This window comes from Oryzias latipes, chromosome 14 (genome assembly GCF_002234675.1).
Source record: "Oryzias latipes chromosome 14, ASM223467v1".
Classification (NCBI taxonomy): domain Eukaryota; kingdom Metazoa; phylum Chordata; class Actinopteri; order Beloniformes; family Adrianichthyidae; genus Oryzias; species Oryzias latipes.
The window spans coordinates 30,516,664-30,532,967 of record NC_019872.2 but is presented as its reverse complement, the minus strand read 5'-3'; the positions used below and the strand labels follow the sequence as shown (position 1 = coordinate 30,532,967).

The 16,304-nt window shown below is 44.1% G+C and overlaps 1 protein-coding gene across 3 annotated transcripts; it reads left to right on the top strand.

The window, feature by feature from the left end:
* Positions 1 to 6,138: 6,138 nt before the first annotated feature.
* Positions 6,139 to 15,294, top strand: acer3 (alkaline ceramidase 3). 3 transcript variants are annotated; one of them, XM_023962622.1, is made up of 11 exons: positions 6,139 to 6,361; positions 9,799 to 9,853; positions 9,922 to 9,974; positions 10,053 to 10,105; positions 10,180 to 10,261; positions 10,376 to 10,411; positions 12,441 to 12,499; positions 12,576 to 12,677; positions 13,342 to 13,446; positions 13,509 to 13,554; positions 13,629 to 15,294. In XM_023962622.1, exons 1-11 carry the CDS (start codon positions 6,284 to 6,286, stop codon positions 13,680 to 13,682), a joined length of 723 nt encoding a protein of 240 aa, XP_023818390.1. In that variant the 5' UTR covers positions 6,139 to 6,283; the 3' UTR covers positions 13,683 to 15,294. The 3 variants fall into 3 exon arrangements, with proteins under 3 accessions (XP_023818390.1, XP_023818389.1, XP_023818391.1); XM_023962621.1 differs by having other exon boundaries at positions 6,145 to 6,386; positions 9,743 to 9,853; XM_023962623.1 differs by having other exon boundaries at positions 6,239 to 6,361; positions 9,743 to 9,853.
* The last annotated feature ends 1,010 nt before the right edge of the window (positions 15,295 to 16,304 follow it).

The following is a 16,304-nucleotide window of genomic DNA, read 5'->3' as shown; positions in this document are numbered from 1 at the left end:
CCATCTGTGGATGGAGAAAGAGCCTGTTTGTTATCAGGAAAGCTCGTGCCGGATGAGAGTAAGAGACACTTGATCAGATTTGTATTTATTTATCATTAAACTGTAATCGTTGTCATGTTGGGGTAAAGGTTGTTGTTGAAAGGGGAGAGGAGAGGAGGAGAGAGCAAGAAGGGACAAAGAGTGACAGGAGAGTCTGTTAAGCTTACCTGAGTTTAAAATATTGTTCACAAAATGTAACGTCGTCGTTGTTTTTGCAATTTGTTTAATAAATGCATGAACAAAAATGAATTATTTACATGTATTATTTAAATCTGAGCCATTTTTAACAATCTCAAAAGGATTTTCATATAAATATCAAATGTACATATTTACATTTTCGTTTTATATGTTAACATTTATTTTTATACATCTTAACAATAATCCTGGTCTTCTAGAGTCATGTGTGTCACAGTTGGAGCTAAAAGGAAAGCAGAGATTTGTCCTCGCAGACGGACACCACTTTACCCGTCCTACTGGTTCCTACTGTGGCTCAACATCTGTGGCTCCAAGCAGTCCCCTTCTCTGATGCACAGATTGTGCAGAACTGAACTGCAGGCAATGATTTTCATTGCAAAGGTTGGTTTTGCTTCCAGTGCCCCCAGAAGTATTGCTCTCCTCCTCATCTTTATAATGCCAAATCCTCTCTCCACCACAGAGCATGTCTTGGCATGGTGCTGGTTGTAACGGGCCTGAACCGCATTCCTCACGGGTTCCCTGTAGGGTGTCAGCAGCGTGATGGGATGAGCAATGCAGGGATACCCACCATCACCCAAAAGGATCCTTCAGGTGGGTAATGTGTTATTTACATAAGTTGGGCTTTTACGTAGAACCTGTGAACTGTGGACTGATCCTGGATTCCCAACAAAAATATCTCTAAATTTGGCTTAGAGTAACATACAGCCTGCAGTTGAATGGAATAAAAAAGCTTCCTGTTAAAATAACAAGCTGCATTTTCTTTTAGGACCTTTATTCTTATGTGGCAGCCATCAGTGTTCCCCACGACCTTTTAGAAGGTGGAAGACTCAGCGAGCTGCTAAAAAATCAGAGGTGACTAATGGCAGTTCATTCCCACTGGATGCTGGGTGACCCTGCTCATCAGCTGGAGGATGCGGTCTGCCGTCCTGTGGACAACATCGCTCACAGTGGACCGTGGCGTGTCAAAGGCTCTGGTTACCACACCGTAAGATGTGCCACACGCCAGCCAGAAAAGAAACACCAGGACCTCAGTCTCCTGTACACCCCCCAGAGTGTGAGGAACCCGAAGCTGCTCCACCAGATGCTCGATGGTCCTGCGGGTCAACCGATCTGCAGGTCTGCCGGTCTGGTCTTGCGTGGGACTGACCGTCAGCGTGAAGGGCCACGACAGACACCTTTATGTTGGCAAAGCAGTAGAGACATGGAAGACCCTGTAAAATAGAGAAATAATTATTTCATTGAGAAAATTAAATCTGATTTTTTTGAATGTTTCATTTTATTCTGATGTCTTACATTTTAGTTTATGACGTATTTATAAATGCTGGAAAATCTCGTGTTTTTTTTTTGGCTGGGTTTTTGGATTTTTATATAAATATTTAAAAATTAAAGTATTTTTGTTTTAAACAAGTGATATGGTTTGACTCTGAATAAAAAATACTAAACTTTGATCTCACAAGTGTTTCATGTAGTTAGACTATACAATTCATAATCCAGTGTTGAAAAATAATGTTAAGTCTTACCCAGCAGACTGTGTAACCTTGAGCACAATTAGTGACAAATGCTTAAATTGAACTAATAAAAAAACTTTAAGTTTAACTCACAGGTTGTTCATGTCTGGCCAGGGCTTCCATAGGAAATCTTCTGAGACGTCTGCTTCTCGTTGCCGCCCTGTGATGCTGCATATCTGCTCGTTTTTGGTTTGATCCCATGAAAAACGGTTGAATTATTGCCAGGAACACGGACAGATTCATATATAAAGCTATTTTCAGTAAGGTAGAAGAGAAAACTACGGAAAAAAAATGCTTCCTCGCAAGAGCCCGTAAATCGTTCAGCGGCATAAAAATAAATATTGCCATGGACCAATGACATGAGGGTTTATTTATCAACAAATACATAAAATCACCACCAATGTGTTTGTAATTTTATAATTTATAAATCAGCCACATTTTTCATGATCAGAACACAGCAGATTCATAAATAGTCTTCATAAAATGTTTATATTTATTATATTTTTACTTTGACAAATGGGTGGCATTCTTGGCGTTAAATAGAAGTAGTTCCCCTCCAGACCAGGTGGTGGCGGTAATGCGCCACTTTGTTTCCGTGCCTAGCGCCATTTGAAAAAACCCGAAAGAGAAAACTAGTGAGCACGGGTGTCCGAATTGCTTTGAAAATTCAGAGAACTATATAGAGAACTATATAGTGCCGCACTATATAGGGTTTTAGTAGTTAGGGGTTAGGGCGGTAATTCGGACACAGCCTTGCACTCTTAGACCATCGCAATACATCATTCCAGGGACTTGACAGCAGCCCAGCACAAAGGCTACTGAGTCGCCGCACACGGACATAGCTTCCAGTCAAACCCAGTCTACTCAAGCCCAAAGTACTTCAAGCCAAGGAAGCACTGCTTCCAACCAACATCGTCAGTGTGCTTACTACAACCGATCAGCCAGAGACCTCAGTCCTTTGAAAGTAGGTGATGCTGTGAGAGTTCAGCCTTTTCAGCCCCACAACAAATGGAGGAGAGGCTTGATGAAAAAAATCTGTCGACGATAGGTCCTATGAGGTTGCAATGGAGTCAGGTGCTGTGCTGAGGAGAAACCGTAGGCACCTCAGGCGTTCTCCCAACATACCACCAACAGTACCCCTTGACATCGAGACTGTTGACCCGGAAGGTGCCCAAGCACAGTCAGTAGAAACTCAACCGACCCCTGAGAGACCAATGACAACCAGAACTGGTAGGGTCATTCACAAGCCAAGGCGCTACCTGAACAGACACTCCTGTAAAAAGAAGAAAAAAAAATGTTCAAACATTTGTTTGAAAAGTTTGTATTCAATTCAATTTTATTTGTATAGCCCAAAATCACAACAGTCGTCTCGATGGGCTTCAAAGTAAAACATGAACTCAAAAGGATCACGAATACAAAGAGTTCAATAGTAAAATACTAAAATGAACTAACAAACTGACTAAGCTATACTGGCATCCCTGCCCTTAGACCCCCCTTCGCGGTAAGGAAAAACTCCCAAAAAAAACGGATTCCGGAAAAAACGAAGAAACCTCAGGGGTGCCCACATGAAGGAGGGATCCTCCCCCAGGACGGACAGGCGATTTACCAGAACTCTGAGAGAAGAATTAACTTATCTAAATCTACAACTACATATATTAAAGTCCAGCAGACGAGCTTCATCCAGCCGTGGTTGTGGGGACAGTCAAAGGCGCGAGTCGAGCCGGAGACAGGAACCACAGCCAGGTGTAGGAGCAGGAGCAGAGACGAGGTACTCGGTCAGGTACAGAGCAGAGACGAGCCAGAGATGAGCCAGAGGGGGGGGGTCCACAGCCAGGTGTAGGAGTGGGAGCAAAGGCGAGGTAGACGGTCAGGTATTGTGTTGTGGTAAACTGATTTAGTTGTTCTAGACATGTGTTGATTTTTTTTATTTGGACCCTACAAAGAATAACAGTGAGAAGTAGCTTCCAAAAAGAGAAAAGATGTAACAATATGCTATATTGTTTGTTTAAGTTCATGGACCTGCCACTAAAGGGCAATGATGGTTTGTCTATTTATGTTGAAGTTCTGGAAGTGAGACCGGAGAATAAGAGATACAGGCCGACGGTGTTAATAAATGCAGACCCAGTTGGGATATTGCAACGAAGCTGGACTGGTTTTTTGTGTGGAAGCACCCACTTTAACAGAAGAGACACCCCCCCCCGCTACATTTGCCTGAAGCCCATCACAGTCAAAGGCAGTTTGTCTGCCGTTTGTACTTATTGATTTTCTTAAGTTGGGGGGGGATCAGGAAAAAATCGGAAATCAAATAAAAAAAATAAAATCTGAGATTTTATTTTTAGGCCATATTGCCCAGCCTTACTTCTGTAACCCTTGGTCTATCCTGGGCACTTTAACATTGGGAGGTGGGTCATCTAGACCCACTAGACAGTGCTCTGAACCTTTTTTCTTCAATGATTTGTGATCTTCACTGGTGTCCATGGATTACATGAAATCTTTCCACCTTTATCCACCTTTGTCATGGTAGGGAGAACACCTCAATGGAGGGGGGGGGGGTCATCTAAGATAGCACAAGGGTTAAGATGACGACTCCTCCTCCATTTCTCCTCTTGTCTCCACCATGAAAGAACATCTAGAACGCTTCTCCTCAGCTTTTAGCCGTCTTTTCCACCTGGTCTCCTGGACACAGCATGACTACCTTACTCCTCTGCATCATGTCCACTAACTCTCTACCTTCTGTCGTAGTTCCAACATTTTAGACTTTCCTCTTCTCTCTCTTCCTACCAACATGTCTTCCTCCTCTGCTCCTTGTCTGACCAACAGTTATCCAATTTCCATTGGCCCTGTCGGCACCGATGGCGGTCATTGTAAATCTGGGCCTCAACCGATCCAGGATGGATGTCAGAGGTCTGGTTCAGATATTTGGTTTGGCAAAGATTTGATGTTGGATGCCCTTCCTGACACAACCCTCTGGATTTATCCCAAAAATAAAGGGTTATTTCCTGAAAGACAGTATTTCCTTATTCATAGACCAATCCTTATGTAACGGTCTACAATGCACTCTATGCATTTCACTACAAAATATTACTCCTTTTTTGTTCGGTTTATAGCTTTCTTCTCACACATTTTTTTTTTTAGTTTAATAGCTCAGTGGCCTTGTAGTAGAGTGTCCGCCCTGTGACTGGAAGGTCTTGAGATCAAATCCAGAACGAGTCATACTAAAGACTTTAAAAATGGGACCAATGCCTCCCTGCTTGACACTCAGCATTAAGTGGTTGGATTGTGGGGGGATTGAACCACCAAACAGTTCCAGAGCACGGCTGTGCCTGCACCTCACCGGTCCCCCAGGGGAGGGGTCAAATGTGGAGAACAAAGTTCGCACACCTCGGTGTAAGACAGGTAGTGGGACTTTACAACTTAATACTGCCAAGATAACATTTATTTGCTAAATGTTGTCTTTAAAAATACAAGTATACATCATCGGATCGGATCTGTCCATTTAAAGCTCTGTTGCTCAGCTGTTGGACAAGTAAAAAAATATATAATATTAATAAAAATAATAAAATAAAACTTTTTTATTATTATTAAAAAAATAAAACCTAAATTTAAAGTTGATCTTAAAGTTAATTGTATGAATGATGAACAAATAATACGTTTTCTTTTTTGGTGCCTGTCAGTCTCCTCCCCCTCCTGCTCTGCTCCTGACTCCACCAGCTGGGACCAATTCACCTCATCACCTGCTTCTGCTCTGAACCCTTGTGCTAACCTATGACCCCCCCCCCCCCCTTCCATTGAGGTGTTCTCCCTACCATGACAAAGGTGGATAAAGGTGGAAAGATTTCATGTAATCCATGGACACCAGTGAAGATCACAAATCATTGAAGAAAAAAGGTTCAGAGCACTGTCTAGTGGGTCTAGATGACCCAACTGTCTAGTGGGTCTAGATGACCCAGCTGTCTAGTGGGTCTAGATGACCCACCTCCCAACGTTCAAGTGCCTAGGATAGAACAAGGGTCACAGAGATCCAGACCCATTAACCAATGCAAGTTCGTTGCCCTTAATGGTGACTATACCTGGTCTCAAGTCTAGTTCATGTTTCAATGTCCATGTCAATCCTTTAAATCATGACATTTTCATGACTTCATGATTATTACATTCATACTAAATGATCCATATGTTATTACTTTTATAGTAAATGATCTATATTCGTTTACAATTATAAAAAATGATCCATATGTATTTAACTTAAAAGAAAAGATCTATTGTTTATTACATTCATAAATGATCTACATTCGTTTTCATTTATAATAAATGATCTATATTTGTCTGCATTTATCATTTCTACTTTCTGGTTTTACTGGATGCTCAATTGAACTGGAGACCGGAAACTGGCCAGTTCCCCAAACTCAACGGTTGAGTCGGTAAACGCCGGAGTTTCACTCATCATCTGACGCGTGATCACGGAAACGGTCACGCTCGCGTTATTTCCGTCCTGTGGCGCGAGGAAGAAGGCTCGCGCGCTGGAACAGCGGCTCCTCTTCATCATGGCTCCCTCCGCGCGCAGGCTGGGTCTGTGGGGTCCGCCGACCTCCACGCTGGACTGGTGCGAGGAGAACTACGAGGTGACCGTCTACGTGGCTGAGTTCTGTGAGTCCTGGAGGGAGGGGGCACCATCTCTGCGAGAGGTGGGGAGGGGGGTGGGGGTCCGCGGGCTCCGGCTAAGGGTTAGCTAGCTGCAGAGCGCAGGGCGAGACTGGGGGGGGGGGGTTTACACCTCACCCTGGCTACACGCACGCGCACTCCGGTCTCGAGCTGCCGCTCAGAGGCATAAAGGCGTGAGTTGGTTGTGGGTGCGCGTTCACGCGGCCTCACCTTTTACCCGCATGCGGGCATTCCAGAAAGCGTTTGTGGTGATAACAGCACACACGCGCAGCCGGGCGTGCACGTCAACCTGATGCCAGTGGCGGACTTCAAAGGGGACAATGGGGCCCCTCGCAGCAGTTGTGTTCATTATAATATTAAATCCTAACCTGAAGGGTAAAACGTAGAATAAGTTCTTTATTGGTCCATTTAGACAACAACATTGTCAAAAATCTAAATGTTGACATAAGAATTTCAAAACTGAAATCACATTTAAATGTTTTTCTATATTATTCACATTATTTTTACTTGGAAAAGCATTACATTTATTAAATGTACTAATTCAGTGGTGCTCATTACGTCGATCGCGATCTACCGGTCGATCTTCAAGGACACGAAGGTAAATCGCGGGACAGAGAAGATAAAAAAAAGTACTTTTTAAAAATCCACCAGCCAATCAAAATCCTCACCAAGAAGTACGGGACTTGATTGACATGCAGAACGGCCAATCGGACATCCTCTGAAGCACACGTCGCTCCAGACGTGTGTTTAAATTCACTGAGCGCGAACTCTCTGTCGTCAGAGTTGCTCTCTGCCCCGCGTCACGTCAAGTTCCCGGCAGAAGACCGCTCCGCTATCGCCTCTGCAGTTCTCACCTGATAAATACGAGCTCATAAGGAAGCGTCCGAGTCACCTGCTTCGTACGGAGCCAGCAGCGCCTTTGAAAAGCCTTGATGCTCCCCCCATTGCACGGTTTACAGCAGAGCATGACATACGATGGTTGCTGCTTTCTGTCTTTGTAATAAAACGCTTCATCTGTTAATACAGAAGTATCTTTGTGTAATCTCACTGTGTAGTTTTTAATCATCAGTACATAAACAATAATGTTACTAATAAACATAACTAACAAACATTTACTAATGGTATTTTATATATATATATATATATATATATCTTTAAGACATTGACGATTCAAAAGTAGCTCACATGCCAAAAAAGTGTGAGCACCCCTGTACTAATTTATTAATCCTTCACTTCCCAGAAGGAACAAATTATGATTTTCTAGCTTTTCTTTCCTTTTTTTTTCTTCCAGCACTTTTGGAAGTTTGGCAACAAATGTCTGGTTTTCTCTGTTTACAACCATCGGATCATTTGACCATTTTTTCATAATTGCTTTGAATCATTATTCAATCTCTGCCCGTGTTGCCAGATTGTCACTCTTTTCAGCCTAAAAGTCGTCTAAAGACCAACAGACCAACAAAAAAACACCCAAAATATGAATCAGTGATTAATCCTCCCTTAACCATTCCTATTTGATTGAAAGTCTAACTTTGACACATTTGTAATAATATAGTAATAGATTGGATTTATCAGGGTTTTCCCAGACGCTGAAAGTTCTTCCAGTGTGTCCATCATTCATTCATACTTGGTGATGTAAGGACTGATGTACCATAGCTGCCCTGGGGCAGACTGACGGAGGCGTGGCTGCCAGTACAGCGCCTCTGACCATCACCGGGACATTCACACACATTTACACACCAGTCGAGCCACACTGGAGGCAAGGAGGGTGGAGTGTCTTGCCCAAGGACACAACAAAAGTTGGCCTGGGGGGGAGCGGGGATCGAACCGACGACCCTTTAGATCAGGGGTCGGGAACCTATGGCTCGCGAGCCATATGTGGCTCTTTTGATGGTCACATGTGGCTCGCAGACAAATCTTTAATTATACTTTTTTTTTTCATTAGACCAGTCCTTGTCTGGCGCGATGCGATGCCAGAGGCGCGCAGTAGTAGCGGTGCTTTGAGAGAAAAATCTGCGCCAGCGCTATCAGTTACTATTATCTATTATTTCACAGAGTTTGTACCAGCTGGAAACCTGTGAATTGACGTGCCTAAAACTGCGCGCTCCTCTCTGAGGAAGAGCGCGCAGTTGCGGGGACGGGATGTGTGAGGGAGAAACCAGAGGGTGGGCACCGCCAGTAAGGTGAACCGCGCAGGGATTGTAAAAACGTAAACCCGCTGCCCGTCACTCACTGCAGTGTGAGTGTGTGTTTGGTTCCATGTCTGTCTCACATCTACAGAACATTCAGACCTAAGATCACGTTTAACGTCTCAACGCCTGCACGAAGCAGAAACTCACCACGTATCAACCAGACTAGACCATCAGCAAAACTACCACGAGAAATACTCATCATTTATCAGCAACAGCATAACAATGTTATTAAAAAGAATCCACAGACTTCTTGTACTTTAAAAATGTTGAAATTACATCAAATGCACACATTCACTTATATATTGTCCCGGACAGAGTTTTATTGGGCGCCTGTTGGGCCGCGTTAAAAGTTCTGGAGTTCATTGAACGCATCGCTCAAGCAGAGATCTGATTGGCTCTCAGTTCTGTCGCTCAGCCTGTTGTTAGGTAATTTGGACCAATGGGGTTCAGCTATGGGCCGAATAAGGGAAATGGGAGGGCTGGAGCGGGAGGGGGGAATATAAAGTTGGGAGAAGCGCTCTCGTCTCGTCTCGGCGGGAGAGATTCAGGAGTTGCTGAATTAATTGTACGGCGTTCGTTGCGGTCTATAGTAACCAGAATAAAGAACCTTAAGAGAGGTTAAGTCTCCGTGCCTCAGTGTGGGAAAGGGACACTACATTATTGTATGGCTCTTTGGAAATTACATTTAAAAATATGTGGCGTTTATGGCTCTCTCGCCAAAAAGGTTCCCGACCCCTGCTTTAGACCATTGGACGACCCGCTCAACCGCCTGAGCCACTGCCGTATTATATCCATGTTTGCAGTCAGTCAGAGAAAAACGTAAACCAAAGCACCCCTTTTGAACTTGAGCAACAATCACTGGTGTCTAACTCAAACATTCATGGATTGTGTAATAATCTGTCGTGTGACATATTTAAACAGGAAATATGCAAAAAATCAATTTTGGGGATACATTTTTAAGAATCAAACTTTGAAATTGCATTGATGGAACAGGTTAGTGGACACATGTATGTCATTATGAGTTGGTGTTTCATGTCATGACTGCAGGTGAAGAAGACGACAGGTGAAGCTCATGTGCACGTCTGTACTGCAGTGGACGGCTTCCAGACTCACTGTCTGCTCTCTGTCTCACTATCTCTGTTGTTTAAACAGGGAACACTGTCAGCAACCTAATCATGATCCTTCCTCCTCTATTTGGTGCCCTGCAGACGTTTCGGAACGGCCTGGAGTTTCGGTACATCTGTTCCTTCCTGGGTCTAGCAGGTTAGTGGAGCCGTACCCAACCGTTCCCAGCTTCCTTCCGCAGCTCACCTGTCCTCTCTGGCTGTCAGCTGTAGGTGTGGGATCCTGGTGCTTCCACATGACGCTGCTGTATGAGATGCAGGTGAGCCCACACGGCAGTAGCGTGCGCACGCCTGATGTTGAGCACATGTTAAGCAGTGTTTCTCTGGAATGCCTGCAGTTGCTGGACGAGCTGCCGATGATTTACAGCACGTGTGTGTTTGTCTACTGTCTGTAAGTGATCCAACCCTTCAGACCAGCATGTCATCCACAGTGACAGCTGAACATTTCAGACTAATGTTTTGTAGGTACGAGTGCTTCAAGCAGGAGAAGACCGTGGGTTTGATTCCCATCACCTTGTTGTTCGTCTTCAGCATGTCAGTCAGCCTGGTGAGTTCTTCTGTTCAGTCATTTCAACAGTAAATCAGGTTTCGACATATAGCAGCCTATGCGTGTGTGTGTGTGTGTGTGTGTGTGTGTGCTCTCATGGACGTGTTGTTGCAGGTGTACCTGCAGTGGAAGGAGCCCGTGTTTCACCAGGTGAGGCTGCTGTCAGGTCGCTGAGACTCAGGCCACGTTCACCAGGGCTGAACATTCAGCTGCACATGCACAGTTTGGTGAAGTCAGGTTCTCTGTCAGACTGTCATGACCTTCACATTCGATCTGATTGGATCTGATCCTCTGTCCTAAAGCGGATCTGATCCTCTGTCCTAAAGTGCATCTGATCCTCTGACCTAAAGTGGATCTGATCCTCTGTCCTAAAGCGGATCCAGATCCTCTGTCCTAAAGTGCATCTGATCCTCTGTCCTAAAGTGGATCTGATCCTCTGACCTAAAGTGGATCCAGATCCTCTGTCCTAAAGTGGATCTGATCCTCTGTACTAAATTGGATCTGATCATCTGTCCTAAAGTGGATCCAGATCCTCTGACCTAAAGTGGATCCAGATCCTCTGTCCTAAAGTGGATCTGATCCTCTGTACTAAAGTGGATCTGATCCTCTGACCTAAAGTGGATCTGATCCTCTGACCTAAAGTGGATCCAGATCCTCTGTCCTAAAGTGGATCTGATCCTCTGACCTAAAGTGGATCCGATCCTCTGACCTAAAGTGGATCAAGATCTTCTGACCTAAAGTGGATCCAGATCCTCTGACCTAAAGTGGATCCATATCGTCTGTCCTAACGTGGATCCAGATCCTCTGTCCTAAAGTGGATTCAGATCTTCTGTCCTAAAGTGGATCCAGATCCTCTGACCTAAAGTGGATCCAGATCCTCTGTCCTAAAGTGGATCTGATCCTCTGTCCTAAAGTGGATCCGATCCTCTGACCTAAAGTGGATCTGATCCTCTGTCCTAAAGTGGATCCGATCCTCTGACCTAAAGTGGATCCAGATCCTCTGTCCTAAAGTGGATCTGATCCTCTGTCCTAAATTGGATCCAGATCCTCTGTCCTAAAGTGGATCTGATCCTGTGTCCTAAAGTGGATCTGATCCTGTGTCCTAAAGTGGATCTGATCCTCTGTCCTAAAGTGGATCCAGATCCTCTGTCCTAAAGTGGATCTGATCCTCTGTCCTAAATTGGATCCAGATCCTCTGTCCTAAAGTGGATCTGATCCTCTGTACTAAAGTGGATCTGATCCTCTGACCTAAAGTGGATCTGATCCTCTGACCTAAAGTGGATCCAGATCCTCTGTCCTAAAGTGGATCTGATCCTCTGACCTAAAGTGGATCCGATCCTCTGACCTAAAGTGGATCAAGATCTTCTGACCTAAAGTGGATCCAGATCCTCTGACCTAAAGTGGATCCATATCGTCTGTCCTAACGTGGATCCAGATCCTCTGTCCTAAAGTGGATTCAGATCTTCTGTCCTAAAGTGGATCCAGATCCTCTGACCTAAAGTGGATCCAGATCCTCTGTCCTAAAGTGGATCTGATCCTCTGTCCTAAAGTGGATCCGATCCTCTGACCTAAAGTGGATCTGATCCTCTGTCCTAAAGTGGATCCGATCCTCTGACCTAAAGTGGATCCAGATCCTCTGTCCTAAAGTGGATCCAGATCCTCTGTCCTAAAGTGGATCTGATCCTGTGTCCTAAAGTGGATCTGATCCTGTGTCCTAAAGTGGATCTGATCCTCTGTCCTAAAGTGGATCCAGATCCTCTGTCCTAAAGTGGATCTGATCCTCTGTCCTAAATTGGATCCAGATCCTCTGTCCTAAAGTGGATCTGATCCTCTGTCCTAAATTGGATCCAGATCCTCTGTCCTAAATTGGATCTGATCCTGTGTCCTAAAGTGGATCTGATCCTCTGTCCTAAAGTGGATCTGATCCTCTGTCCTAGATCCTCAGAAAAAATAAAAATAAAGAGGCTGTAGCCTCATTTGGTCCTGATTGATTACATTTTGTAGTATCTGGATCCACAGCAGTGAGGTTCCCTTCAGTTGGAAGACATTTGAGGTTTTTTCACGGTGCTGTACTAAATGCTGGAACCATGGAGATTCACTTTCACAAACGGACTTGGCTTTGAACCTTCAATGGAGACTGCTGAAGGAGCAGAACTTCATGAGCTTCTCCATCTTACAGGTCATGTATGGAGTTCTGGTGGCTTGTCTGGTGATGCGGTCCATCTTCATTGTTACATGGTAGGTTAGGCTGCTGAAACATAACGTCTGTGGGACCTCCAGGCTGCAGCCTGACTCCACTGCCGTTTGTTTTCAGGGTGTACCCGTGGCTTAGGCCATTGTGTTACGCGTCTTTAGCCATCTTCATGTTGGGCTTTCTGCTGTGGAACATCGACAACATCTTCTGTGAGCAGCTCAGGTAAGCTCAGCTGTGCTGTGGAGCTAGAGTCATGAGGGTGATGAGATTCACCGCACGTTTTTGTTCTTAAATTCTGAATATGGTGCGTGGTTAGAACTATAAGAAACACATTAAACACTTTCACCTTTGCTGATAATTGACTTTTTCTAAGCATTTCACTGCACATTGTACGCTGTATGATTGTGTGTGTGACAAATAAAATTTGAATTTGAATTTAGTCCTGTGTTCAGACTTCAAGGGTTTCTGGGGGAAACCTTTCATTACTGTCCTTCACTCCCTTTACGCTGCACACGCAAACTCTACTCACACACACACACATGTGCGCGGTTTCAGAAACACACACACATCCTCATTCTACAACAGAAGTTTCCCTCTCGCGAGTAAATTCGACAGATTTACTGCGTTCTAATTATTCATTTCCATTACAAGCTGCGTGCGTTCTTGAGTGCACAACACGGCGGTTTGATAAAGAATCAGTCACTGTTCTTCTCGGGGAAACCATCTATTACGGGGGGGGGGGTTAACCACGACTCCGGCTGGTTCATCACGGCGGTCATCAGAAAGCTCTATTTGGAGCTCGCTTAAACAAAGACAGGACAGAAGTGACATCTGTCAATCATTTTCAGGATGTCTTTGACACAAGTATGTTTCCTGTCAATGACAGAACCAGCAGACGAGTTCTGCCCCCCGGACTTGGAGTCTTGACACAGTTCCACGCCTGGTGGCACATCTTCACGGGTCTGGGGTCCTACCTGCACATTCTTCTCAGGTATTGCTGTGTGGACTGCATGACCACAGCGAATGGGAATCTAAAGACTGTTGCTCTCTCAGCCTGCAGATCAGATCCACCTTCCTCAAGCGCAGAGCAAAGGTCAAGGTGAGGGCTGCTTTTGTTTTCATCCACCTTCAGTCCCAGAACCTCGGTGGTTTTTCATGCTGTCCTTTGCTCAGTTCCTTTGTGGGGTTTGGCCCACGCTGCACATCGAACCGCAGAGGACCAGCTGATGTCGGGCGGAGACGTGGCCGGTGCCAGAGCTGCTTTGGACCTGCAGGTGCAGGTGAACCTGAAGAAGCCCCTCCCTCAGGACGGCGCTGACTGATGGAAGGTCGTTTTATTAGCTGTAATTTATGAGGTAAATCAACGGATGCGCGTTGGGTCGAGGGTTGCAGAAGCTGATCAGGGTTGGCGAGGAGCCACTGCTAATTTATGTTTTTAGGATTTGGACTAATTATTCTGAAGAGCAGACATGAAGTATGATAAACTTTGACAAATTGAAGGTTTATAGGAATTATTTATGGGTCAAATGGAAATTTGCTGTGTTTGTACTTTTGTCCTGCTTGGAGCTGGATGTTTTTTAAACCTGAATTCTTTGTTTGATGAAGATTTTTGTTCAAAGATGAATAAAAGAACAATTTTTCATTTATTCATAACACCTATAGATTTATCTTTTCAACTAGCCGTTGGACAGAAAACAGCCTCACAAACACATGTGGGGCTAGTCTCTGGAAAAGGAGCAATTTGGATGTAATGCCCGGTCTCTTGTTCATTCTTGTCTCTTTCCAGCTGAAAACTACTGTATGTTTTGGGCTCTTTTTTCACTGCTCTTTCCAGTTGGCTTTGGTTTCATCCTGTTTAGGGCTGCACGATATGAGGAATACTTGCGATATGCGATATTAGTGATCAATATTGCGATAACGATAAATTTGCGGTAAATAAACAAATAGAAAAATAAACAAGAACATCATTCCCATTTCATTGCAACAGTTTAAAATTATACTCCAAATGACCCTCATCGACATGGGGGACAAACATCTAACTTAATAGACCTCCATCTGATTGGTCAAAGCATAAAGGGATTTATTTGATTCGTTAAATGCTTCAAGCTGCTAGAAGATTGTTTTAACACATTTTGGGTTTGCGATTTATTGCGATATTTGCCGTCTTTTGCGATATGCATATTGCAGAGCTGGATATTGCGATAACGATAAATTTGCGGTATATTGTGCAGGCCTAATCCTGTTATTATCATTAACTCCTATTGGCATGGACTAAAAGGCTCTTTCAGTGGCCAGAAATGTTCATGTTGGCGTATAGGTGCAGCAGTGCTCCCATCCCACACTAATCTGAAGCCCACTAGTGGCACAGAAACTATTGAATGAATCATTTCATCATTGGTTTCAGGTCAAACAGGAGCCCTGTCCTTCCTTTGTAACTGAAGTTCTTCGTCCACCAGACTCGGTTCCTTTCAGGTCCTGAAACGAGCGTTAAATCTTTTATGACTTTAAGTCTGAATCCTGAAGACCGAACAGAGACTAAAGATTAAAAGTCGTTGCTGATAAAAGCCTGAAATGGAATCCAGAAGACTTTGGTTCCATAGAAAACAGCTGGATACAGGGACCCCCAGTTCAAAACATGAACATTGACAAATGTTTGGTGCTGAAGCACAAAAATTGTTTTTTCTCTCACAATCATGAAAACATGAGTAGAGGGAAGATCCAGAACATTCATTTGCAAATCCAGATTTTCTCAAATGTAAAGTTTATATACTTTGTTAAAAGATACTTTGGTTGGTGTGACACAAATACATCTCTGAAATAAATGATGATGTCACTGCTTCATGTTGACTGGTTATTTGATCAAAAAGGCAAAGAGTTAGCAGTGGAATTCCTTTAAGGTATTTAACTTTGGGCTGATGTTTCCTCCAAGCTGATTCCTGCATCCATTCACATTCCCTTTTTTTGGGTTTTCCTTCAGTAAAAACTTGCTTTTGCTGTACAAAGGCTGGTAATATTGGATACAGTTCTCCCTGCATCAGTGCCACTCACACCCCTTTGTGGGGGTGGGACCAGATCCACACATACCTGTACCTGAACAGGTGTGCTGTCAGGTGTGTTACCATCACGGTGCTCACAGGTGTCTGAACATCCTCTGTGGAGAAGGGTAAGTGGGTGATGAAGCTGCCAAAGCATCTTCAGTGTCTGTGAGGAAAAACCTGCAGCTGCTGCTGTGTTCAGGGGCCTGTTTCAGAAAGGAGGTTCAACCAACTCTGAGGTTGAACTTGAACTCTGAGTTGGTCAATCGAGAGATTAACAACTCTGAGTTTTCTGTTTCAGAGAAGCTGATCCGCGTTAGATCAATCAACTCTGAGTGGACTGATTCGGAGGTGAGCGTGCGCACCGCGACCATAAGAAGCCATTATCAATGGAGCGCAGATATTACGAGTCACCATGGCAACCGTGGAAAAAAGAGGTCTGCATATTTTTCTCCAGCTGAACTTGACGTGCTGCTGCAGAGTTACAGTGAATATGAGCAGATATTCCAGAAGAAAAGCAACACCGCTGCATCTGCAAAACAGAGACAGTTAGCGTGGAAAACATAGCTGCTCAAGTTAATGCGTAGGTTTGCTTTTAAATCATTGTTATAAAATATTGGCTGTAATAACTTTTTAAATAGCGTAAGGTGTGAAATAAAAAATGGTGATATTTTGGTGTACTTTTGAAGTGTTATTCCTGGTGTAAATGCATGAAATGCTGCATAGTGTACAGAACCAATCTGGGGGAAAAATGCATTTAACGTCTGTAATGTTTAGAGGACTTTATTGTTAACCTTCCCCTCTTGCAAACGTT

What these genes read in the sequence shown, in the direction of transcription:
- acer3 (XM_023962621.1), top strand. Translation starts at nt 6,284, where the DNA reads ATGGCTCCCTCCGCGCGCAGGCTGGGTCTGTGGGGTCCGCCGACCTCC. An exon ending in CGTCTACGTGGCTGAGTTCT is followed by an intron (nt 6,387 to 9,742) that starts GTGAGTCCTGGA and finishes TTGTTTAAACAG; the next exon opens with GGAACACTGTCAGCAACCTA. An exon ending in AGCGCAGAGCAAAGGTCAAG is followed by an intron (nt 13,555 to 13,628) that starts GTGAGGGCTGCT and finishes TCCTTTGCTCAG; the next exon opens with TTCCTTTGTGGGGTTTGGCC.